General features: G+C 42.7%; 1 protein-coding gene across 2 annotated transcripts in view; it reads left to right on the forward strand.

Annotated features, from left to right (window-relative positions):
- The window catches only part of SEMA3E (semaphorin 3E), a 166,807-nt gene that overhangs the window by 138,790 nt on the left and 2,700 nt on the right, over positions 1-25,317 (forward strand). For both annotated transcript variants that reach the window (XM_082223092.1, XM_082223093.1), the window contains exons 7-15: positions 2,375-2,517; positions 5,569-5,683; positions 6,510-6,579; positions 7,383-7,527; positions 12,907-13,129; positions 15,411-15,502; positions 16,979-17,020; positions 19,819-19,985; positions 23,558-23,625. In XM_082223092.1, coding sequence (XP_082079218.1) covers positions 2,375-2,517; positions 5,569-5,683; positions 6,510-6,579; positions 7,383-7,527; positions 12,907-13,129; positions 15,411-15,502; positions 16,979-17,020; positions 19,819-19,985; positions 23,558-23,625 — 1,065 coding nt within the window. The remainder of the gene's footprint in view (positions 1-2,374; positions 2,518-5,568; positions 5,684-6,509; positions 6,580-7,382; positions 7,528-12,906; positions 13,130-15,410; positions 15,503-16,978; positions 17,021-19,818; positions 19,986-23,557; positions 23,626-25,317) is intronic.

Genomic DNA, 25,317 nt, shown 5'->3' on the forward strand with positions numbered 1-25,317 from the left:
TGGTATATGGATGTGCATAACGCCACACTTAATTTTGCTCACGTCAGGTTTGGGAGAAGTAAGACGGGCACAACAGCTCACCTACCATGTATACTTAGGTCCTCATGCTCCTGAGTGTGTGAACTGCCTCGCTCTTATTGCCCCGAGCTATTTTGAATGTGCGCTCTGGAAGACTCACTCCCTTGGGTTTCTTAATTTTTGCTTGAGTTGTGAGCGTCATGTAGATTGAGGGCTATGATGGCTGTCAAAGGATCGTCCTGATAGAGCTTTGATGAGTTGAGTTATTCTGATCTATCCCAAGGGTAAACGTCAGTGTTTGGTTTCTCATGGCCAAGTCACATGGTTCCAATTTGACAACAAAAGAGGCGAAATGCTTTCAAATCTGCACATCCCTCTCGCACAGTGTCTTGCTCTCCCCACCCCCACCCCCAGTGGCAAATCAGTCTGCCGCAACAGCTCTGATTCCTGTTTTGTATACAGCCACAGATGGTTGTATCAAATGCATGCCAAGTTTCAGGCTAATATAAATTAAAATAAATGAACCCCAGAGAGTAAGATTGGAAAAGGATCTTAGGGGTTTTTTTGTGTATGTGTGTAAGAAAAAAAATATTGATATGTAAGTTGGAGCTACACAAATATTTTCAAAGCTGATATTCTCCATATGTTCATTCACTTGCATGAAACAGTTTTTAAGTTTGTCTTTTGGTCCCCCTTGAGATCTTGGCTGCTATTGCTTTGCAGTTCCATTCATATTTACTAGAAATATCTATTGCAAAAGTATGTTTCTACTTAAGGCTATCTTCCTGAGGACGTAGGCACATTCCAAATATTAGAGCAGTATAGTGGAGAGGAAATTTGGCTTCCCCTCTCTGTGAGCCAGGATCTGGACCAAGAGGTATTGCTAGAGTAAACCCATGAGGTAGAGACCACAAAATATTTCCTGAAGTGCCCCATGTTCTTCTGGGTCATTCATGAATTTGCAATAAATTGAATTGGGTGTGTATAGGATATTAATTTCAGGAAACGAATTAATGTAAGACTACTTTTACAGATGATTTGGGGGTTATGGGATGGGTGTAAGTGAAGGGGAATTTAATTGATTTAGAGCAGGATATACTGGGAAATTAACTGGGGGTAAATGAATTGAAGAGGAACAGATTTGGAGTGATTTAGAGTAGGGTGGAAATTGACACTTTGTCTGGAGTGATTTGAGTGGGAAATCGTTTGGCCTGCCCTCTGTGGAACTGAAGTTTTTAATTTCTTTCTCTTCATATACATTTGGAGATGCAAATATTACTAAAACTTGTGTCTTTGTGCATTTTTGAAGTACCTCCCAGTGCCCCACTTTGTGGCCACATTTAAGCAGGAATTTGGAAGATGCTGGTAAATGCTTCCCTCTTTCTGGTGCCTTTATCTCGCTCCAAAAAGCAGAGAGAATCTCATTGTGGGCTTACCTGCTCACCACTTAAGGCCCCCCGTAGCAATCTATCATGAGCATCACAGTCAATGCTAATGTGCCAGCATCCTGTGTATGATGTATAAGCCACATTATGGCCAGTCCACATCATTTGTACTCCTTCTAAAATTATTAACCTCAAGCAGCCCTTGCAAATTCATCACCGCAGTTGAAGGCGCAATGACTGCGTTGCCCTGCAGCAGTTTGGTAAGCTTAGATCTGCAGTCCTGTTATTTCATTGAGATAAAACACTTGCTGGTGTGTGCCTGAATTCGCTCAGTTCCAAGTGTGCGAACCCAGGTCTGTCAGCTTGAATGGGAAGACTTCCTGTTCCCTTTCCCAACTGTGATCCGGAGTCTGTCCATTTAGTTCCTAATGATACACATCAAGAGACTAGAAACGAAGGCACTCTGGTTTTCGGGATCTCAAAATGTTCTTGGATTGTGATCTATAACCCCCCTCCCCAAGCGAGCCAGTGTGGTATAGTGGTTAAGAGTGGTGGACTCGTAATCTGGGGAACCGGGTTCGATTCCCCGCTCCTCCACATGCAGCTGCTGGGTGACCTTGGGCTAGTCACACTTCTCTGAAGTCTCTCAGCCTCACTCACCTCACAGAGTGTTTGTTGTGGGGGAGGAAGGGAAAGGAGAATGCTAGCCGCTTTGAGACTCCTTCGGGTAATGATAAAGTGGGATATCAAATCCAAAACTCAAGCCATAGATAGCTCAGTGCTCATGTCTGCCTTGGGCCAGGCCATAATATCTGGAATAAAAAGTGAGCAATCTGGTTGCACTTATACATGTTTTTATATATGCATGATTACCGGTGTTTTTCTAAAATAAATTTGATTCATCCCTTTTTCCTTTTGCTTTTTTGGTATCTCTTCTGTCTCCCCCCCCCCTTTTCTTTGGTTTTTTAAAGAACCAAAATTTGTAAGCTCCTTCATGATTCCTGACAACGAAGACCGGGAAGATAACAAAGTGTACTTCTTCTTTACTGAGAAAGCGTTAGAGGCTGAGACAGGTGCTCACGCCATCTACTCCAGAGTCGGAAGAATGTGTGCCGTAAGAAACCTTTTATGATAAAACTTCTTCTTACAGTGTGTTCCTTCTTTTTGCTCTGGAGTTTAGATGCTTTGGGTTTGGGAAAGCTCAAAGTAAAAAATATATGTATTTTAAAAAAACAAGAACATCCAAGACTGAATTCTGACTTTCTTCCTGGCTCCATATCAAAGAGCCCCTTGTCCAGAGACAGGGTGGGAGATGGTTGTGACCACCCACCTAACTGTGGTTCTGGCATAGCTCAGCAATGAGCTGCATCTGTAGAGTTCATTCCCTACTGAGTGGCATAAAGTAAAACTTGAGGAGAAACATAAAAGGGATCAAGAGAAACGGGTATGGAAAGAAAACAGTCACTTGAGTGGCAGGCCGCATGCAAAATTTTGGTCTGCTCCTTATCTTGTGTGTGTGTGTGTTTTCCTAAATTTAACTCAGAGCTTCTGTTGAGGGAAAATAAAATTACAAAAGCTCAGCATTAAGCCCAATAGAAGAAACCAAAAGAGCTTTGCATGCTTTGGAGATCCCACCACCACCACCACCACCACGCCTGATCTTCATCATGTTTTCTTAGTAGAGAGCCCAATTTATTTCAGCGCAACTTGCTTTTACATAAAATGTGCTTGGGGTTGCAGCTTCTCAGCGTTGTCCTGCACATGTTTACTCAAACAAGTGCCACTGCAAATGAATGATACTTCCTTCTCAATGAATGTCCGTAGGATTGCAAAAGAAGGTTTGGTTAAACAGTGGGAAATACCTCTATGTAAATATGCACAGAATCTCATAAATGTCACTTTTCTAACTGCAAAAAAAAAAAACACAACCAAGATAAGAACAGGGAGGGGGAAATTCCCTCAGAAAGTTTGGCATAAGAACCACTAGTTGGAATGTCGTATAATCTCTGCATGAACATATTGGGAGCATTTAATAATAATAATAATAATAATAATAATAATAATAATAATAATAATTTATTATTTATACCCTGCCCATCTGGCTGGGTTTCTCCAGCCACTCTGAGTGGCTTCCAACTGAATATTAAAAACAATACAGCATCCGGCATTAAAAACTTCCCGAAACAGGGCTGCCTTCAGTTGTCTTTTAAAAGTAAAATAGTTGTTTATTTTCTTCACATCTGAAGGGAGGGCTTTTGACAGGGTGGGTGCCACTACCGAAAAGGCTCTCTGCCTGGTTCCCTGTAACTTGGCTTCTCGCAGTGAGGGAACCGCCAGAAGGCCCTCGGTGCTGGACCTCAGTGTCCGGGTAGAACGATGGGGGTGGATAACTTCCCCACAGGTTTTGTGTCAGCACATCAATATGGACGCTCAATAAATAGCCAGTCTAGAAGCTCAACCATTCATTCAACACTATATTAACGTTAAAAATTAAATTTAAAAAAATCACAAAACATCATAGAATCATAGAGTTGGAATAGACCACAAGGGCCATCGAGTCCAACCCCCTGCCAAGCAGGAAACACCATCAGAGCACTCCTGACATATGGTTGTCAAGCCTCTGCTTAAAGACCTCCAAAGTAGGAGACTCCACCACACTCCTTGGCAGCAAATTCCACTGTCGAACAGCTCTTACTGTCAGGAAGTTCTTCCTAATGTTTAGGTGGAATCTTCTTTCTTGTAGTTTGGATCCATTGCTCCGTGTCCGCTTCTCTAGAGCAGCAGAAAACAACCTTTCTCCCTCCTCTATGTGACATCCTTTTATATATTTGAACATGGCTATCATATCACCCCTTAACCTCCTCTTCTCCAGGCTAAACATGCCCAGCTCCCTTAGCCGTTCCTCATAAGGCATCGTTTCCAGGCCTTTGACCATTTTGGTTGCCCTCCTCTGGACATGTTCCAGTTTCTCAGTGTCCTTGAATTGTGGTGCCCAGAACTGGACACAGTACTCCAGGTGAGGTCTGACCATGTCACAGAATAGGGCAAGTCAGCACCATTCATAGCCAGCTTTTAATGCAGATTTGCAGAACAGGCATATTTTATAGCTTGGCCCTGGGGAGAGAGGGAAATGTTTCTTTGCACCCTTAGGAAAGGAGGGTAATTAGTAACTGTAGTCATTATATACAAGATTTTTTACTTTAGGATTACAGCACCCATCTGCCTCAGAATGAGTTCCATGAAGTAACTCAAGTCTGAAATAAACAAATGTGAGGGTCATTATTTCTTAATCTCACTGAACTAATGTTAAGGGTGATTAATAAAACAAAGAATTTAACTGGCTAGCATATTTGCTTCACGGGTGTGCCAAAATTGAGTAATTGGAAAGGGATTAATAATATCTAGACAGTTAAAACTTGTTATTGGCATGATTTTCATTAAAAAAATTCTTACCAAACTACAGCTTTTAATGAGTACTTTGATAGTTTAGATAAAATGTAGACTCCGGAGTAATAATGTAAGCTATATAAAAAGCAAAGGCGGTCATTGTAGGACATAAGAAAAAGAGGGGGGGATCTCCTATAGGGAAAGATCTTTATTAGGACCAACCCAAAAGTCCCAAAATACTGAGCAGGCTTCCAGATTCTACAGAACTCTTCATCATGTTGGATACAATAATAATAATAATAATAATAATAATAATAATAATAATAATAATTTATTATTTATACCTGCCCATCTGGCTGAGTTTCCCCAGCCACTCTGGGCGGCTCCCAATCAAGTGTTAAAAACAGTACAGGGTTAAATATTAAAAACTTCCCTGAACTGCCTTCAGGTGTCTTTTAAAGATAGGATAGCTGCTTATTTCCTTAACATCTGAAGGGAGGGTGTTCCACCGGGTGGGCGCCACTACCGAGAAGGCCCTCTGTCTGGTTCCCTGTAACCACACTTGGCCCTCGGCACTGGATCTTTTACTATGTAAAGCAAGTGTAGGAAGAAAAAATGCTGGCTTGATGTTAAACCATAAAGTCTTCATATACAGTGGAAGTGTCAAATCTACTCGTAGCAGCAAAGTTGTGATCCAAAATTTCCCCTCCAATAGCAGGAGAACACAACACGTCTAACCTGTCCCTGTGTTCGTCTTCTCTTGCTCCGTCCTCTCCAGAATGACATGGGTGGACAACGGATGCTGGTGAATAAATGGACTACTTTCCTCAAAACCAGGTTGATCTGCTCTGTGCCAGGAATGAACGGAATCGACACACATTTTGATGAGCTAGGTGAGGTTCCTGCTTCTGCGTAGGTGGAAGACACAGCCCATTGTAAACTCATGCAGATTCACAGCTGTGCGTAAGTGACTGGTATCACTAATCTTATGCTAAGTTCCTATGAACTTAGGGACTTTGAGCATCATGATGAAACATGGTTTATTGTGTTGAGAATGAGTCAAAATTTGCATTGGCCTTTTATGCTTCACACCAACCCTTTCCTCCTCTGGCACAGCCATGAGGAAAACAGATTCTTTCCTTCTATTTTTTTAAAAAAATTAACTATTGGTTTATTACATTTATATATTACACTTATATGCCACCTTTTCCTCAAGGTGCTGTGACTGGCTCTCCTCTTCTCTCTGTGAGGTACGTCAGCCTGACTGAGGGATGTTGATTGGCCCAAGGTCACCCAGTAAGGTTCATGGCTGTGTGGGGATTTGAACCCTGGCCATAGTGCGCACCTTGACGTTTCATCCAAACCCAGGAAATTGTGGCTAATCTTAACTACAGTTTGTTTGAAGCCATCAATCGTAAAGTTGCCTGCTTCAACAAAACATCTGTTGTAGCGCTAAACTGTGGACGATCACAAACGGAAGCAAAACCTTCTCAACTTGTCCTCACATTCATATCAGAAGAGAAGAGGAAAGACACATGGCAGCTTGTTCCGGTCGTGTTCAATTGTGATTTGCCATGACATCCATAATGGCCCTGTGTGTCAGTAGTGATGAGACAGAAGTAAGAATGGAAACCTATTCATTTGCTAGGTTGCATAAGACTTTTTTCTTCCATAAATGGTTTGTTCATACTTAACCAGCATTATGCCTCCACTTTGCAGAGGACGTCTTTTTGCTCCACACTCGGGATAACAAAAACCCCGTGATATTCGGACTCTTCAATACTACAAGGTAAGCAATCGTGATGTAGCTACCCTAGATGAAAGACGGATACATTTTGAGGAACCTGTTTTATGGTGAATGTGAAAACACCATATGCCCTACTAGCAAATGAAAGGGTCTGGTTAGATATATTTTCTGAGGTGTCAATCGACATAGTGGACTGAGACTTGGACATAGAATAGAAAGTATTTATTTATCCACTGTCCATCAACTGATCACAGGGTGGACCACAATATTTCAATTAAACAAGCACAAAAATGCAACCATTGTGATTGCATTTGTAACATACGATACAATTTAAGAACCCGTTTTTTTCAGGTTTTTTACCCATAATACCATTATAGCAGCAGACCAAATCAATAGTAATACCTAGGCCCAAGTGCAAGAGTATCCCAATGGCCTGGGTGAATAAGTACCTCTCAACTTGGCAATGAAAACTCAACATTGAAATGTTGGGTGCATCTTCAGGGAAAGGGACTCCACCACAGAGAAGGTCCCAAGACATAGCACTCATTGGAGAGATCATTGCAGATCTTAACATCCAGACTGACAAATACTGGAAGAGACGCCACTTCAAATATTTGTTCAGACCTTTATATGTCAGCATATAAATGGGTCCAGAAGCATATCAGCAGCCAATGACATTCTTGGACAATTGGTGTGTCATGGCCGCTACACCCTGCACAGCCCTCTAGTGACACACTGTGCCAGCTGCAGCTTCTGCACTGCCTTCAAGGAAAGTCCTGTGTAAAGTGTATTGCAGTAATCTGAACATGAGGTTACCAGAGTCTTTCTTGATTTTTGTTTTGCAGCAACATATTCCGAGGATATGCTATATGTGTCTATCACATGGCTAGCATCCGGGCAGCTTTCAATGGACCGTATGCTCATAAAGAGGGACCTGAATACCACTGGTCTGTGTATGAAGGGAAAGTGCCATACCCAAGGCCTGGATCAGTAAGTGAGAGAGGTTCCCCTCCATCCCCCAAATGTCATAAAATAGAGTACTGTTGAAACAAAAAACAGACAAATCTTGTAGATAAGAACTGGAGTTGCCGGGGGCAGTTGGTTGGTTGGCCCATAAACATACCTCTGACTTCAATAGTAATAATACCTTTATTGTCAATGTACAAGCTGTGCACAATGAAATTAACCAAGCCTCCCTCCCCCCCAACACTCAATCTCATTGCACTCTGTGTGCTTGTCGCACAACACACCAACCCAAAAAGTCAGTTGCACTATATTATTTTCCGTTCAGCAGCCTAATAGCCCACGGATAGAAACTGTTTTTTAGCCTGTTGGTACAACTGATTATACTTCTATATCTCCTGCCTGAGGGTAGAAGATTAAAGAGGTGCTGGCCGGGGTGTGAATTGTCCCTGAGAATTTTTCTTGCTCTCCTAAGGCAACGATCCCTTGCGATGTCATCTAGCGGGCTCAGGGGACAGCCCATGATATCATGTGCTGTGTTCACCACCCTCTGTAAAGACTTTCTGTCTGTGGCTGTCAAGCCAATGTACCACACTGTGATACAATATGAGAGGACACTTTCTATTGCGGACCAATAGAAGGGGGTCATTAATTGTTGTTTAACATTGTTCTTTCGCAAGACGCTGAGAAAATGGAGTCTCTGTTGGGCCTTTCTAACCACCTGAGTTCTATTGTTTTTCCAAGTGAGGTCTTCACTAAGGTAAACTCCCAGGTATTTAAAGGAAGAGACTCTCTCCACACAACCCCCCCCCGGCCGATATACAATGGGCTGGGCTAGTTCCCCTCTCTTCCTCCAAAAGTCCAACACCATCTCCTTTGTCTTGCTAATATTTAGGTGCAAGTTATTCTCTAAGCATCATGTAGATACTTTTTGAACCTCCCCCCTGTACGCTGATTCATCTCCACCTGTAATTAGACCCATTTTAGTAGTATCATCTGCAAACTTAATAAACACAATGGATGGATCAGATGAAATACAATCATATGTATACAATGAGTACACGTAGGGACTCAGAACACATCCCTTCGGGGTGTCAGTGCTGAGCTTCAGGGAGGTAGATGTAACAGGCCCAATCCTCACTGTTTGTGTCAGATCCCTCAGAAAGTCTTTAATCCAGTCACAGATGGTAGAAGAAAGGTCTAGTTCCATCAGCTTTTTGATAAGAATGTCCGGAAGGATGGTATTAAAAGCCAAGCTATGATCAATAAACAACATTCTAACATAATTCCCAGGTCTCTCCAGATGACTCGCTGCAAGGTGAGTCATCCCTCTTTGCTTTCCCCCATAGGGCTGCCATTCATTGCACTTGGAGATTGCTTCTGGAGGGGGCAAAACTTGCTTCATATCAGTGGGACTCCCACTGGCAGAAATCCTAAGTGGGATAAGCCCTTTCCCTGGCCCAGAAAGGAAGGTCCATAAGCAGAAGCCAGTTTCTCCGCATGTAGCTAGAGCAGAGGTCCCTCCACGCTCTGCCATGCCTCTGTTCTAACCTGGCATGGTGTCTGATTTGGAGGGGCCTGTCAGAGCTCCTAGATGTTGTGGGTGACTAGGGCTCGTCTGGGGTGAGGAACATCTACATGGGACTCTCTCCCTTTCTATCATGACACTGGGTGTAAAGGTAAAGATACCCCTGCCCGTACGGGCCAGTCTTGACAGACTCTAGGGTTATGCGCTCATCTCACTCTAGAGGCCGGGAGCCAGCGCTGTCCGCAGACACTTCCGGGTCACGTGGCCAGTGTGACGAAGCTGCTCTGGCGAACCAGCACCAGCGCAGCACACGGAAACGCCATTTACCTTCCCGCTATAAAGCGGTACCTATTTATCTACTTGCACTTAGGGGTGCTTTCGAACTGCTAGGTGGGCAGGAGCTGGGACCGAATGACGGGAGCTCACCCCGCCACGGGGATTCGAACCACCGACCATGCAGTCGGCAAGTCCTAGGCGCTGAGATTTTACCCACAGCGCCACCCACATCCCTCTCAACACTGGGTGTAGTTAAGGGAATTATTGGCTGCAAACCTGGAAGTGGGAACAGGACATAAAATACCGTATTTTTCGCTCTATAAGATGCACCAGACCACAAGACGCACCTAGTTTTTGGAGGAGGAAAACAAGAAAAAAAATTCTGAATCTCAGAAGCCAGAACAGCAAGAGGGATCGCTACGCAGTGAAAGCAGCAATCCCTCTTGCTGTTCTGGCTTCTGGGATAGCCCACGAAGCCTGCATTTGCTCCATAAGACGCACACACATTTCCCCTTACTTTTTGGGAGGGGAAAGTGAGTCTTATAGAGCAAAAAATACGGTACTTTGACTTAGGAAAGGGTGACTGCACACTCCTTAACTTACTTATTTTGGCCAGTTAAAATTCCACTGCAGCAACTGCCTTCTCAGTCAGAACACCTCTCCTTTGAGTAAGCAGAGACTTGGTGCAAATGAACAGGGGGAAATGGTATTTGAGCCACTGGATCAGTGGTGTGCAATGATTTTTTATTTATTTTTTGTAGGGGAACAGTTCGGGCCGGAGGTGCCAGGTTGTGAGGGTGATGTGGGAGAGCAACATCATGTGCGTGGGCATCGCGCCTCCCTCCCTGAACCGGGCAGAAGCTTCCCAGGCTTTGGGGAGGAGGGTGCAGGCTTCTGACAGAATGCTGGATCCCCGCTGCCTCCTTCCCAAAGACAGGGGTGCTTTGGGGAGGTGGTGGGAGGGCTCTTTGACCCCATTGGAGCATCGCGCCTGCCTCCCTAAGCCAGGCAGAAGCTTCCTGGGCTTTGCGAAGGAGGCACCAGGCTTTGATACTTTAATACTCTACTTTACTGGGAACATTTAGGGGAGACGCCTGTCCCCCCCCCTTAGTCCACTGACCGCACACCACTGCAGTGGATCTTAAACATTGGTTCATTCTAAGGCAAATCCCTGCTAGAGCTTCGCAGAGCCTCTCCTGCTGCTGTTGGCATCTCTCTAAACAGCCAGCTTAATTGCTTAATGCCCAGCATGGTGCTTTCAAACGCAGCACTACAAAGCAACCCCAAAGAATAATAAAACACCCGCCCAAAATGTGTCGATGGCCTAAGTTAGCCTTGAAGCGATTTACACATATATTTTTGTTTTAAATCCATCTAAATAATACATTCTCAAATCTTGCTCAAGCTGGAACTTTTCAACAGGATTTGGCATTTCTGTTTCATTGGCTTGCAGCTGCACATGGGAAGCCAGACGTCCGAGCTCCCGCTTGAAAGCCGCATGCTTTTATGATGAAAATCCCACTGCTGGCTGATTAGAAAATGCACTTCAAAACCGAGGCTGAGCACATACGCCAGGGCATAGCCAAGACCCAGGGAAAGGAAAATAAACTCAGCCCCATTTGACAAGTGCAGGAGTTCATTAGAGTCAATCACAGCCCCTGCCGCAAGTTGAGACTGAATGTTTCCAGTGAACATAAAGAGTATTTTATTTCACTTTATTGATTGAAAATCCAATTTAAATAGGGCGAGCCTGCTACTGTGGCTGGGCTTGAACCATCTCCTAAAACCACACTGTTTTCAACAGCCACGTAGGAAATAAATGATTACTGAAATATTTCTAGCAGAAACCTTAAATGGTTCTAATTAAAGTGCACAAGGTAACTTTTGAACAGAAGACTCTATAAGGAGCTACTTCTATCGACTAATTTAAAGCTTCCTTTTCAAGATAAAAACGTGCCTATTTTAGTACAGTTAGTGAACTTAAACTTGTGACAGCAACTCCTCTTGCCCCTAACTCTTCAGCATGCTGGCTGGTGCTGATGGGAGTTGGGATTCTAACAGTGTCTGGGGGTCAACAGCTTCCTCTGCCCTAGAAGCAAACAGCAAATTGCTGATGTATAATCTACTTTCCTGATGTGCAGAAAGGAGTTCCATAGCAGTACCCCTCTCTTGCAGGAGAAAATGTTGGCATGCATGGCTGGGGCTGAATCCTACCCCCTGGTTGTATTTTATAAGATGTTTAGGGTGAGGATAGAGACACTGGCATGTGCTATAGCTCTGAGGGGTGCTCAGTCAGCACATCTGTCTTTTGCAAGGCTATGGGTGTAAATCAAAGGAAATTAAGCTAGGCATTGGAATCAAATATTGCTGACCGATTCTTTTCTTTAAAAAAAAAACAGCATTAGCATTTGCATGTTTGAAGAAATGGAACACTTAACATCTTTTTTTCCCCTCTATCAGACCGATATAATTTATTGTTGCACGGCACTCCAATCTCTGAGCTCTGCGAGATTCCAAGCACTTATTAAGGATTCAGGTTTCCTTTGGAAATGAGGCACTGCGGAGACTGTGGTGCCTTTATGATATATGGTTTATTTGCACACATATCTGAGCCTAGGATAGAGGGGTTCCCAGCATTACACTCCAAGAGGGTCTGACTTCTGCCATGGCCTTGGATTCAAAAAGACTCTGGATGTGGCTCGGCCTCCCTCCAGCTTGCCGCATTTTTACAGACTGCAACTATTTTCCTCCAGCCCACATCATCCCCACTGGCAATCCTAAAATCTCCACTCTGCTTTGTCTCTGTGAACCATCTCAGAGCTCAGGGAGGGGTTCAACCCATTTGCCAGCTGGCACAGAGTCTTTAGTTTGCCAATGACCCATCTCTACTTTGTTAATGGCCCATCCCTCAGGTGATCTCCTGAACACATGAAGCTGAGTCCAGCTATTCAGAGTCTGACCTCCAGTTTAACTCTCCAAGCATTCATTAAATTCTAACACCTATGAGGCCCAGGGATTTAAGGGAGCCTTGCACCCACAAACCCTGGCACCACAACTCTTAACAATATTGTTTTGAATCTGTCCCATCAACTATTGTACTCTTCTTGGAGAAGAGATGTTTAGAAAGACATTTGAGAGACAGACTGCTAGAGAAGTTACATTTCAAGGGAAAGTCATTGAAACACATCATTACTCTCCACAGGTCAGAACAAATCCCTCAATCTTCAAGTTCTGCAGCTGCTTTGTTTTCTACATTTTTTTCCCAGCTTTGGCATTATCCAACTTCCAAAGTGATCACAAGTTCACAGTTGCAACTTTCTATCTACTCCTTTTTTTAAAACCTAGAAATCTAATCTATTCCATGTATTTTCTCAAACCGCAATGCTTATTGCAAAATATATCATTTGATCTTAGCTAAAATCTGGATGCTGTGCAGTGCATGTGAGTCCCAATCTGTCCAGTGATGCTTGTACCTTAGTAAATGTGTATACGAGGGCAGCCTTAATCTTACAAAATAGAGCAGGATCCACCTTTTACTAGCTCCATCTTCTTCCATGGACGGCTATCGGCATCATAACTTTAATCTACTTTGTGTTTCCTAGTGTGCCAGCAAAGTGAATGGAGGTCTGTACGTGAGCACCAAAGACTATCCGGATGAAGCAATCCGTTTTGCTAGGAGTCACCCACTGATGTATCAGTCGGTTAGGCCTGTTCATAAGAGACCAGTTCTTGTGAAGACGGATGGGAAATACAACCTCAAACAAATAGTCGTAGACAGAGTGGAAGCAGAAGACGGGCAGTACGATGTCTTATTTATTGGGACAGGTAAATGAAAAAGAAAGGGAAGGGGGTAAAAGCACCCACTTTCACTTCTTTTCTTCTCCAACTCATCTTCCATGCACTTAGGTGAACTCTGAGCAGTCTTCCTTGGCTACCTGCAGGCCTGAATTTCTGGCTCCCAGCTGATACTCACGCTCTGCTTTCTCCCTAGTCAGTGTTCACTTCTTGGGGGTTTTTTTTGTATTTTGGTTAAAGGAAAAGTTACAGTATATTTAAAAAGAGAGAGAGAATTCCCTGGATGCCTAAGATCCAGGTTGGGGGCAAGTACTCTTGGGTGAGAGATTTAAAATCACAAACCCGTGGCCCTCCAGATTTTGTAGTACTATAACTCCTGTGTTACCTGGCCATTGGCCATGCTGCCTTGGGATAGTGGCCATTTGAGTCCCACAACTTCACCACCCCTGTACTAGGGCATGCATGCCCGTTGCCCAGCAATGAGGCTAGTATTCTTCAGATATAATTCCTTGTGATGGGCAGGGCCACACTTCTGTCATCATGGCCATTGGGCAATTGGCTCCTCATTTCACTGCCCTCCTCCAGCCTTGGCTCCTGGGGTCCCTCATGCCAGATGTTCTGGAGGTCTCGATTTAGCTGAGATGTGGCTTCTCCGCTCTGCACTTGAACAAATTGTTGGAAGTTGAGCAGTATGAATTCTGGGCATGATTCCGATTTATTGAGTACTTGCATGCTGTGAGTTGTGAGGGAGTAACATAGTTTAAACGCTTGTCAGATCACTTTAGTGTCCAATTACTTTAAAACTCAGTCCGCTCTTTGCTGGGGTAGAATTCTTTCCTCCTCAGGCCTCTCCTTCCGCAGGAGACTTCTAAATGGGGCCATTTTCTCAGTTTGAAGATTTATTGCTGTGTTTTCTAACTAAAAGTTTTTTAGAAGCGGTGAACTCTGCTGTCTTCCACAACTCCTTTCTTGTAAAGGGACCTTAGCTGTGATCTTCAAACCATTCTGGTGACATTGTTCCTAAGACTTTTAGGATAATTGCCTGTGTCAAATAATCCTAGAGCTGTATTTTGTGGTTTAATTTTGACTTTATTCTGTGAACCGCCCTGAGACCTCCGGGTATAGGTCAGTATAATAGTAATAGTAATAATAATAATAATAATAATAATAATAATAATAATAATAATAATAATACAAGCCTGTTATATGCTGTTGCCATTTTGTTTCCATCAATGATACTGGTCAGTCAGGAAGGTCACCAGTTCACATCACAGTTTCGCCACAAATTCAGTTGCATGGCTGTAGCAGAGTTGACACCTCACATTTTGCCTACCCTCCAACATTTTTCTGATAAAAATAGAAACATCCCATTCCATAATAATAAGAAGAAGACAAACTTTACTATTTATACCCCACCCACTTGACTGGGTTGCCACTCTGGGTGGCTTCCAACATATACAAAACATAATAAAACATTAAACATTAAAAAACTTCCCTTCAAATGGCTCTGGAGTTGGATACCTCCATACCCCCAATATTTCTCCAATGAAAATAGAGATGTCCTAAGGAAAAGTGGGACATTCTGGGATCAAATCAGAAAATGGAATGGCTTCTGTAAATCGGGGATGTCCCTGGAAAATAGGGACACCTGGAGGGTCTGCTTTTGTAGGATATTCACGAGTGACCTACCTTACAGAGCTGTCAAATGATTTTACTGAGCTGGGGTAGGAAGAGAAAGTCCCATTTCCACTCAGCCAGAAGCTTTTCGGGTCATATTGGGCCCCTCTCTCTCAGCCAAATCTACTGTATTATGTTGTGCACTGTGGTTTGCTGCTGTTTTATTGATTGGAGTTTAGAAATTACTTATTGTAATTGTTGAGTGGATTTCTGTTTAATTTTGAAATGCTGATATTTAATATTATTTTATATTATTTTACTGAATGTTGAATGTTATTTTATTTGCATATTGTATATTGTATTATGCATATTGTCTTATTTATATGCTGTTAGCCGCTCTGAGCCTGGCTTTGGCTGGGGAGAGCGGGATACAAATAAAATTTATTATTATTATTATTACTTCACAGATGGGAGGAAGAAAACTTCTGTCTCTGGCCATTTGTATTTTCATATTTTAGAGTGGATGAAAAATCATATTCTATTTCCCTTCAGAATTCTTTTGGTCATATTTGTTTGGAAACATTTTGTACTTTACTGGTGTACAGATAAATATGGTTACCAATCCTGAGTTTTCAATCTCTCTCTCTCTCTCAATCTCTCTCTCTATCTCTCTCTCTCTGAAACTCAACTGCAGATAATGGGATTGTACTGAAAGTCATTACAATTTACAACCAGGACACAGAATCGATGGAAGAAGTGATTCTTGAAGAGTTGCAAGTGTTCAAAGTAAGGTATTCTTTTCGGTCTGACTTCATATCCACCAAACCGCAGAGACCGCAGTCCTGCACACACATGAGGCAACTTAAAGCTCATTGGGGTAAATAAGTTTTAAGTACCCTGAATAAGCACAGAATTTCAGCCATAAAGCCTATAAATTAGCCTTTGTATCATCTGCACTGGTAACATTGTACCATCGGTATAAAACTGAAAATCATTCCAACCAAGACATTTTCCCTAGTAGAGTGTATGGACTGTGACTATGAAAACTGCTGAATTTTGCAATGTTTGGGGGTATGGGGAAGAATTGGGGAATGCCAGTGCAGATTCTAGGATTGCCTTTAACAACTGTCTTGGAGATGATGATGGTGGTGGTGGTGGTAATAATAATAATAATGTGGTGGTGGTGGTGGTGGTGATGATGATGATGATGATGATGATGATGAAGAAGAAGAAAAAGCACACCAAGCTGCAGTGTATTGTTGTAATATATGGTTTTGATTATGGTTTCTGCCTGAGCTCCAACACAAAACTGCCATGTAAATAGCCAAACACATTTCCTACTTGAGATCATTAGAATTTTGATTCTATGAAACACACTGGTGGTCTGAGAAAGCTGTCAGTGCACGGCCTCCATGTTCCTGTGCCTTCTTGTTTCCCACCAGGTGATAATAATCCCAAGGGCAACCCTCAACAGTACTTTGAATTCTTTGTTGCTCTCCTTGTTTCAATATCTGGTTTTCTTTCTTCAGAAATCCATGCCTGTACACCAGGTGTCATAATCTCTGTCTCCCAGACAATGAGATGATGATGTCCAGGTTATTATTATACTTTGTGGAACAGAATATTCAGCAACATTGGTAGAGCACCTGTAAATAACTTGAGTGCTTTTCATTTTCTGTCAAAATATAGTTACAAATGCATCAGAACTTGTTAATCACTAAAGCAATATATACACTACTGTGATGTCCACTACGTAGGTAAGACTACTGCTGACCTACACACACATTTCAGAAACCAGATATCTGCCATTTTGTCCAAAAAAACAGGGAGCAACCAGTTGCCAAAAGCCTCAGTTCTGAGAACCGCAGCCTATCAGACTTACCAATAACTACAACAGAGATGCCAACTGATCCTACGATGTAAGCACAGAGGGATAACTTCTGAATGTACACACTGGACACATTTGATGCCAAATGGAGAACAGTACCACCATCACTTATCTTTAGCAAATGAAGCCTTTCCATCCTCAAAGCTCTGTAACTGCTGCCTTGGCAACAGCACCCTTTCATTTTTATCAGAGCTACTGATGAATGCAGAAGCTTCATAAATAGATAAATAATAAACATTTTGTTAATCATTCTATCTATCTATCTCAACTTCACTGTGTGTGGTGTGTGTGTGTGTGTGTGTGTGTGTGTGTGTGTGTGTGTTATCTACAGAGCTGGTCTGTTTCCTAAATAAAAGAAAATTCTTTACTTTCAGGTGCCAGCTCCTGTTATATCCATGGAGATTTCTTCCAAAAGGGTGAGTGTTGCTCTGTGTATAAGACTACATGACTCAGGACTGTGATCATGTATACCACATATAAATTAGAATTCCCACTGAGTTTCATATGAAGCAAAATTCAGAGCAAATTTTGAGAGTCATGCTCTGGCGAAATGACTAAAAGAATTTTTGAAGGAAGTGAAAGGACGTTGGAAGCAAAAATAAGCAAGATGATTATCTTATAGGTGTTTCACAGATCTCTATAGCCCCATTCTTATTGAGGAGGCAAACCTGTTGAAGAAAATTGATAAAGATGGAACAAATTAGCAGTAAGCCAGACGGGTTTACCTGTCACTAGATTGAGGCAACAGTCTGGAAAAGAGCTGTAGAGAAAAGACTCAGAATCCCAGACTAAGATGCAAGGAATTGTGTGTGTACTCCTCTCCTCACTGTCTGCATTGCAGTATTAGTTCAATATTCCCTGCTCTGGTCTCATTTTAACACCTTAGCAGCCTTTGTGCTAGGCTGGCATGCTCAGGAGCAACCCACGTCTCTACAGGACTTGCGAATCTCCAAAGCGTGGATGCAGAAGAACCGACAGATAAAAACACCGCATTGTTGGGGTACATAAAAAGTTAGGGTCACAATATTGGCCCACAACACAATGAATAATAATAATAATCCGTATTAGGGCAATACCTTTATTAGACCAACCAAAATGTGCTTAAGGAGGCAATCCTAAATGTAAACATTTTAAAAACCAGCATAAAGGTAAAGGTAAAGGTACCCCTGCCCGTACGGGCCAGTCTTGACAGACTCTGGGGTTGTGCGCCCATCTCACTCTAGAGGCCAGGGGCCAGCGCTGTCCGGAGACACTTCCGGGTCACGTGGCCAGCGTGACATCGCTGCTCTGGCGAGCCAGCACCAGCGCAGCACACGGAAACGCCGTTTCCAGCATAATTTCATTAAATAAAATTAGGATCACAGCATCATATTTTTACTGGCATTGATCATTACGGCTGCTGTTGCCGTCTTTCCCCTCACTTCAGAAAGAGGGAGGATGCCTCTGTGTTGATAATAAAATGTCATTGCTACCATGGTGTGACTTAATATGCCATCTAAAATGAGTTTCCATGGACTGATGCTGGAATTTTGAATATCAAGACATTCTCATGCACTGTTTCCCTATGAAATATTCAGATGTATCCCCCTGCCCCCCACTTGTCTTAAGCTGTTTTAAATGTTGTGTCCCACATCGGCTTCAAAGTAAGCAAGCAGCCATCCTGATTCATGAGAGAAATGGGAACTTGATGAAAATGCAGTAGCTGATAAATGTAGCACGGCTCACTGAAGAAACCTGAGGGTTTAAGTGTTTTAAGGCAAAAATGTTCAGACTCTGTAGTCTATCTCCCTTAATATATATATCATGGCATCGTATCAAAGCCTTTCCGTGGTTCCAGCACACTCTAGCGTGGCCACAAAATGGAAATCTCTCTGGGGGGTTCTGAAGATGATATGCTGATGTGCAGGTGACCAAGATGAGCTTAGGCAAGACATTCTGTCAGCCTGAACTGCCCCACCCTGCCCTAGAGAGAGGCCAAAGCCAGCTCCTGAGTTAGGGAAACACAGGAACCCGACCCTCCAAGTGCCCCTATTTTCCAGGGACAGTCCCGGATTTACAGAAGCCGTCCTGGCTTCTGATTTGTTTTTTGTTTTTTTTATAAGATATTTATTAAAGTTTTCAAAATATTGCAAAAAGAAAAGAAAAAAACAAAGTAGAGTCAGAAGGGAATACAAAGAATAAAAATCGTTAACAGAATAAAAAAGAAAAAGAAAAAAGCAAACCCCTTCCCACCATGTAAAAAAGAAGAAAAAGGAAGGGGGGAAAATTCAAAATAAGAAAACAAAAAAGTGACAAAAATACAAAAAACCCTAACCTTTAAAAACCTTTAAAAACAAATTCATTGTTTTCAGACCCTTAACTGTCATAGCCTTCTTTCTTAGACTTCCTCCTCCTTCCTTCCTTTGTATCCTAGTTATTAATTATCCCAGCAAATCCTTTCCTTTCCATGTTTCATAAAATTCTGTCATTACATTACCCTAGACTATTTTGCTCTTATCTTTCTATAATGGCATAAACCTTAAAATTTAAAACTTAAGTCTTAACCTTATCAGCTTCTTATCATCATGATATTCTTTCATAATTCTTTAAGCATCTTTGCTAAAGCCAGGTAATTTCTTCCAACATTTTTTCTATCATTCATCAACTTTATAAAACATTCTAATAATAAGAAAAAAAAGAAAGGTACAAACAAATCCAATTTTTTTCCAACGTCCCTTCCTCCTGGTTCCAGGTTTTGTCAGTCCTTATTCTCATCAGACTAGCCCATTAACCTGGTAGCCTTATGTCCGAGGCCCTCAAGTCACTTCCTTGGCCCTTCCGTGGCTCTTCTTCATATTTGTAGCTGTAAGTTCCCTTATCTCCTGCTCGTGGTAACTCCAGCTTGACATTGTCTCTTGCTCGTGGTAGCTCCAACTTGACAATGTTTTTAACCCTTCTCGACCTGGCTTCTGATTTGATCCCAGAATGTCCTGCCTTTCCTTAGAAATGTTGGAGGGTATGCAGGCACTGTATTGCTTCTTCCCTCTTGTTTCCCTACACCAAAGCTAAGTTACACTTTGAGGGTGTCGTTGCTCCTTCAAGGAGAACAGATCCCCTAAATAGGCTTTGTTTCTTGGTCCTTTTCCACCAAGCTATAGAACTCTGGGGACTGGCTGTTATGGCTCAACAGAAGGAGCCTTCCAACATTCTCCTAATATTGGTGCTTTCCTTACAGCAACAAATTTATGTTGGGTCTGAGTCCGCCGTTGCACAACTGAAGTTCCACCAGTGTGACATGTATGGAACAGCCTGCGCTGACTGCTGCCTCGCAAGAGATCCTTACTGTGCTTGGGATGGGATCTCTTGTTCCAGATACTACCCAACAGGAACACAGGCAAAGAGGTGGGACTCCTTTCTTGCATGCAAATTCGCATTCTGCAATAGGTTCTCCATACCAAGCTGAGATGGTACCATTTCTTCCAGAATTAGGAAGTGTCTTTGACAGTTCTCTCTCTTGTTGAAGGTCTTCTAGCAGAGTTTGGGCAGCCATGCATTAAAAAATACACCAGCTCTGGATTCCCAGCATCAAGCAAGGGGTCAGAGTAGATGCCCTACAAGGTCCCTCTAGTACTATGACTCTGAAATTTACCCCCATCACCCTGTCTGCACTATAGATTTAAAGCAGAATTGTACCACTTTAAACAGCCATGGCTTCCTTACAATTCTCATAGTTGCCTGGGATCAGGCTGTAAAAACACTCTGAGAACTGTAGCCCTGTGAAGGAAGTAGGGGTCTCCTAACAACTCTCAGCACCCATAACAAACTACAGTTCCCAGGATTCTTTGGGATAAGCCATTGCTGCTTACAATGGTATGATACTGCTTTAAATTTATAGTGCAGATGGGGCTTTATTGTATAAGGAAACTGAATTAACTCATTGTAGGCAGTTGTTTATTAGCATAGTGTTCAGAGATGTAAATTTATTTATCAGTGTGCAGTGATGTACAGAATATTTCATTTTGATTGTTCTTCTAACGTCAGATGCCCTGCACTTCTTTTCACTTGTTTTTAGAACGTATTTCAGGAGATACAATATAGTGAATAATAAATGTTTAAAGGGAAAGAAAGAAAGAAAGAAAGAAAGAAAGAAAGAAAGAAAGAAAGAAAGAAAGAAAGAAACACAATGTTAACAATGTGCATTGATTCGTTTCAACAGTTTCAGGCATTGAACCATGAGGTATGTCTGGCTGTAGAAGAAAGAAACTTACAGTCAGATATTCTTCGTGGATTGGGCGCAGACATATTAGGAAGAGACTGCTCAGAGCAGATTCAGAGAAATCTGAGTCTACTTTCAAATATGAAGAGTCATAGATGTGTGAAGCATGATCAGACCTCCCTATTTTTTCTTACACCCCCACCTCCACTTAAAAACAGTTGGTGGGAGAAGTGGGGAGGTGAATAGGACTGAAACAGGCCTGGAAAACTGGGGAGGGAGATAAACCCATTTCTCAAGAGCAATGGTGCCAAGCCAATAAGAATGTCTGGGAATTTCAATGGAAAAGGAAATGTCCAATGTTTGCCTATTGGTCCCATGTGAAGAATGGAAATCAGTCCAAAGAAAACAATTGGTATTCACTGTTGTTGTTTTCAGTTCACACAAAAATGCACACCAATGCATAATTGGTCACATGCACACCCAATTTGTGTTGTGTTTTTCAAATCGATAAACCGCTTCCTAGACTGAGGCTGTCAAAGCAGATGCCCTTGTGAAGCTCGCAAGTCCAGCATGATGGTTGGTTACCCTACTAAAAGCATAAATTGTATTTCCTTTTCCACAAAATACATGATTCCCAAATCCTTGGGACAGACTTAAAGGCATCTGTTACCAAACTAGCACTATGTATCTTCTGTGTAGTCATGAAGATTGTGGCGTTAGTATGGAGCCCCCGGTCGTCTCACGGACTATTGACCCGTACACCACTAATCCGCTGCCACCAACCAGGTCCTGCCTGGGAAAATCACTTCAGTCTCAGTCAGCTTTTCAATTAATAAAGAAGAGTGTATTTTATTTCAGACACAAACAAAACTTTTACAGCATTCCAAACATTGTTGCTCTTTACTTTTCTAGTCTTATTTTCCTCTCTCTATCTCTTCTACCTCCCCACACTCAAGAACCCACAGCCCTAACTGTCATTCTATTACCAACTGCCTTTCCCAACTAGCCAACCCACAAAATCTGACCAACTACCCACCCACAACTCCCAACGAACTCCTCCCAGAATTAGTTTTATAGACCCACTGACTCCACCCCCCTGGGTCCTGTCTGTGCAACCTTAACTATTTCCCCTCCAGCACACTCTCATATATGTTAACGTCACAAAGATGTCTACATTTCTACACATTAAATCAGTATACAGACATCCATCCACTTATGCAAGGGGTTACATTTCAGGCCCCATGTGCATAAGCGAAAATTTCTAACTCGGGAAAACCCTCTAAAACACCCTTTAAACACTCTTTCTGCCACTCCTTTTCCAATCCAGACCAATGGAAACAACAGCGAAAAAGAAGTAAAAGAAGGTGGGGTTGGCCACCTGTCAATCAAATGACATCATTATAACAACACATGATTGGCCCACCCACAAAATCCCTTCCGGGGTTTTTTTTCACTATTATGTGGAGATATGAAAAAACATGAAGGAAAACTTTGATTACGCTCATATTTTGGCCAGAACAAAGTTTAGAAATATTCTTTTTCCAATAGTGGCACATTATTTTGTTTAAATGTAGAAGACAAAGTGGGAATCTCCAAAACTGTTCTGCCTTTGTCGTCACGTTTTCTGAACATCACTCGGGGAAATATTCCCAACAGAATAACTTTAGATTTTTCATGTGCTTAAATCAAGTAGAATTTGGCTGTCCCACATGGAAGTGATGGGGGGGTGCCTTGCCCCATCTGGACTGGGAAATATGAAGAATCATTCCCTACCATGTGCACCTTGATTGGATAGCAATGTTTATTGCAAATTAGGCATGTGTGTGTGGTGTAATTGTATATACTGTTATTTGAACTTTCTGTCTAGCAGCACAGAGGGAAGGTAGGCAACTGACAGAGGCGAAGAAGACAGAAAGAAATGTAACAGGAAGACAATGCCTTCAGCTGAGTTAGATGTACTTGGCCTTAATTTCACTAGGGACTGGGGACCCTACAATGGCCATTTTCAGTCCATTAGCTTTGCCGCAGTCCACAAATGGAAGAAGCATCTCTAACTGCGAGATGCACCCCTTAGATAGCACTGTTCGCCTAGAGGTCATTAGCTCCTGCAGGATATATTGCATACCAAATAGCCACTAAGAAGGAAATGACCTTCATCAACACACCTATATCAGGCACTCTGCAAACAGGAATGGCACTACTCCTGGGCCCGCGGCTCATTGAACATGAGAGTGATGGTCCCCTCCACGAGGCAAAGCAGCCTAAAGCCAAGTTCTCAACCCAATGATATACCTATTTCTAGGCTGTACCATTCAGGCTGTGGGGTAGGGGTGTTCACATGATGAAATTTTCTTCCACACCTAATAATAGATAATTAATTTTACTACAAAGAATGCTAGATGTAAGGGGAAAAGGTTCTGGCCTAGGCTTCTACAAATATTCTAGTTTCCTGTTTATTTATATGCTGTTTGGATCTCCGATCTCAAAGGTTGGGTGAATGGTCCTTTAATCATAGCAGAGATTAGAGACCTTTCGAAGCCACTCTGGATTCTGGAAATGAAATTTCCGTAAGCACCTCTTACGGGTTTCCCTAAAATACTAGACATTTTCCTTCCAGACCCTAGAAGAGCATTTTCAGTTAAAGGACCTCAATATGACACAAACATATGAATTTCCCACAGGAATCGGGGAAGGTTTCTGAGGGCTGTTCACAAGTTGTATTTTTTTCAAACTGTATTTTTTTTAAACTTTTCCCTAGACGTTTCCGCAGACAAGATGTCCGTCATGGAAATGCAGCTCAGCAGTGCTTTGGCCAGCAATTTCTTGGTAATTCTCATGCTGTGCGTTACAATGCTTTAGTGAGTCAGCGCATCAGGGATGGACGACCTGTGGCTGTTAGACTCCAGCTCCCATTGGCACAGTTAGCATGGCCAATGGCCAGGGACAAAGGGATTTGTTGTTCAGAAACAGCGTGGGGACCACAGATTCCCCACCTTTGAAATACAGGGAACTTAGCAGTGCATACCTTTACAAGAAGAACCCTAAGAGAAGTTAAATCAATGATTTCATTAATTTAGGTACATCATCCTGATTGTCTGCCAATACAAGTTTGTGTATAAATGTATAAACCAAGGAGATCTGGTTTGGGTTATTGCTTAGGCAAAGTTCTTTGATACATGAAGCTTTTTCAGTGGCCCAAGAAAACGTTCTTAAATTGTCAAGAGAAAACCTTTTGAGTGCTAGACTTGATGAATTATGCAAATTTGTGTCAGGATCTGCTGGAACGTGAATATGGACACCTGGCCACTGGTAGGATTTATAGACTGGGATGCTTTTTATAGGGTTGCCATATTTCAAAAAGTAAAAACCAGGACATCCCGAAAGCTTATTTTAGGAAGACCCCGGTTTTAGGAAGATCAGTTTTTTGATTGACTTGGCTAAGATCCAGGACGTCAATTCCACATGTGAAATCCTGGTAATGTCTGGGACACATAGCAGCCCTAGATTTCTAGCCCAGCCAAGTTAGGAGGAACCAGTGGGTTAATCTGGCTGTCATTGCCTTCATTTGCACTGAATGATAAGGCAAAGCATGGTTTAATTCAAATGAGCAAATCAACTCCCAGAGATGACTTGATGTTAAGTGCTAACCAGCCATTTTGTGTGTGTGTTAAAATGCTAAGTCAATCCATGACTTGCTTAGCATGAAGGAGCAGACATGGGCTCCCAGAATGGTTTGTCTTGTGATTTATCTGGGGAAGCTAAACCGTGAACACAGGTTTGGACAACACACTAAGCCAGGGGTTGGCAAGCTCTTCTTGCCTCGGGCCAGTGTCTCCAGTTACGATCATGCGGCGGGCCGGAGGGCAGGGGAGCACGTCCCATACACGTGTGCACACGCTATTTCCGGTGCACTTCTGGGTCGGAGAAGCACCAGAAATAGCTTTTGCGCACGCGTAGGAGGGCCCTGCGCATGCGCACAAGCTATTTCCTGTGCTCCTCCGACCCATAAGTGGGTCCCTGTGCTGCGCTGCAGCGCACTGGTAAGAGCGGGCAGTGGCAGGGGGCAGGAGGGCAGTGGTCGCCATGGACCAGATAAACGAGGGTCTCGGGCCTTATCCGGCCCCCCGGGCCGGACGTTGGTGGCCCCTGCACTAAGCCAAATCATTGCTTAGTTCAGCACTGCACACCAAGAAAGGAACTGGGGAGCAGAATAACAGCTGCAATCTCCTTCTCCAGAATCACTTTTACTCATTCTCAGGGGCTAAAAGCAAAAGCTAGTACTGCTAGGCATGCACATTCTGCAAAATCCTGTAACTCAGACACAGAACCACTCGTTTCCTTCAGGAAAGAGGCAGTGCCATTCACGTCACACCGACATATGCAATGCTTATATAAAAAACATATTATCTAAAGTAGCCCTTTGACAGACACTGCTTTGTTAGCACTTTTAATAAAAGATCATCAGCAGAGGCTGCTTCTAATCAGAAAGCCATTTGCAAACATTTTCTTTAAAACAAA

The sequence above is a fragment of the Podarcis vaucheri genome, assembly GCF_965113315.1.
Source record: "Podarcis vaucheri genome assembly, chromosome: 5".
NCBI lineage: Eukaryota > Metazoa > Chordata > Lepidosauria > Squamata > Lacertidae > Podarcis > Podarcis vaucheri.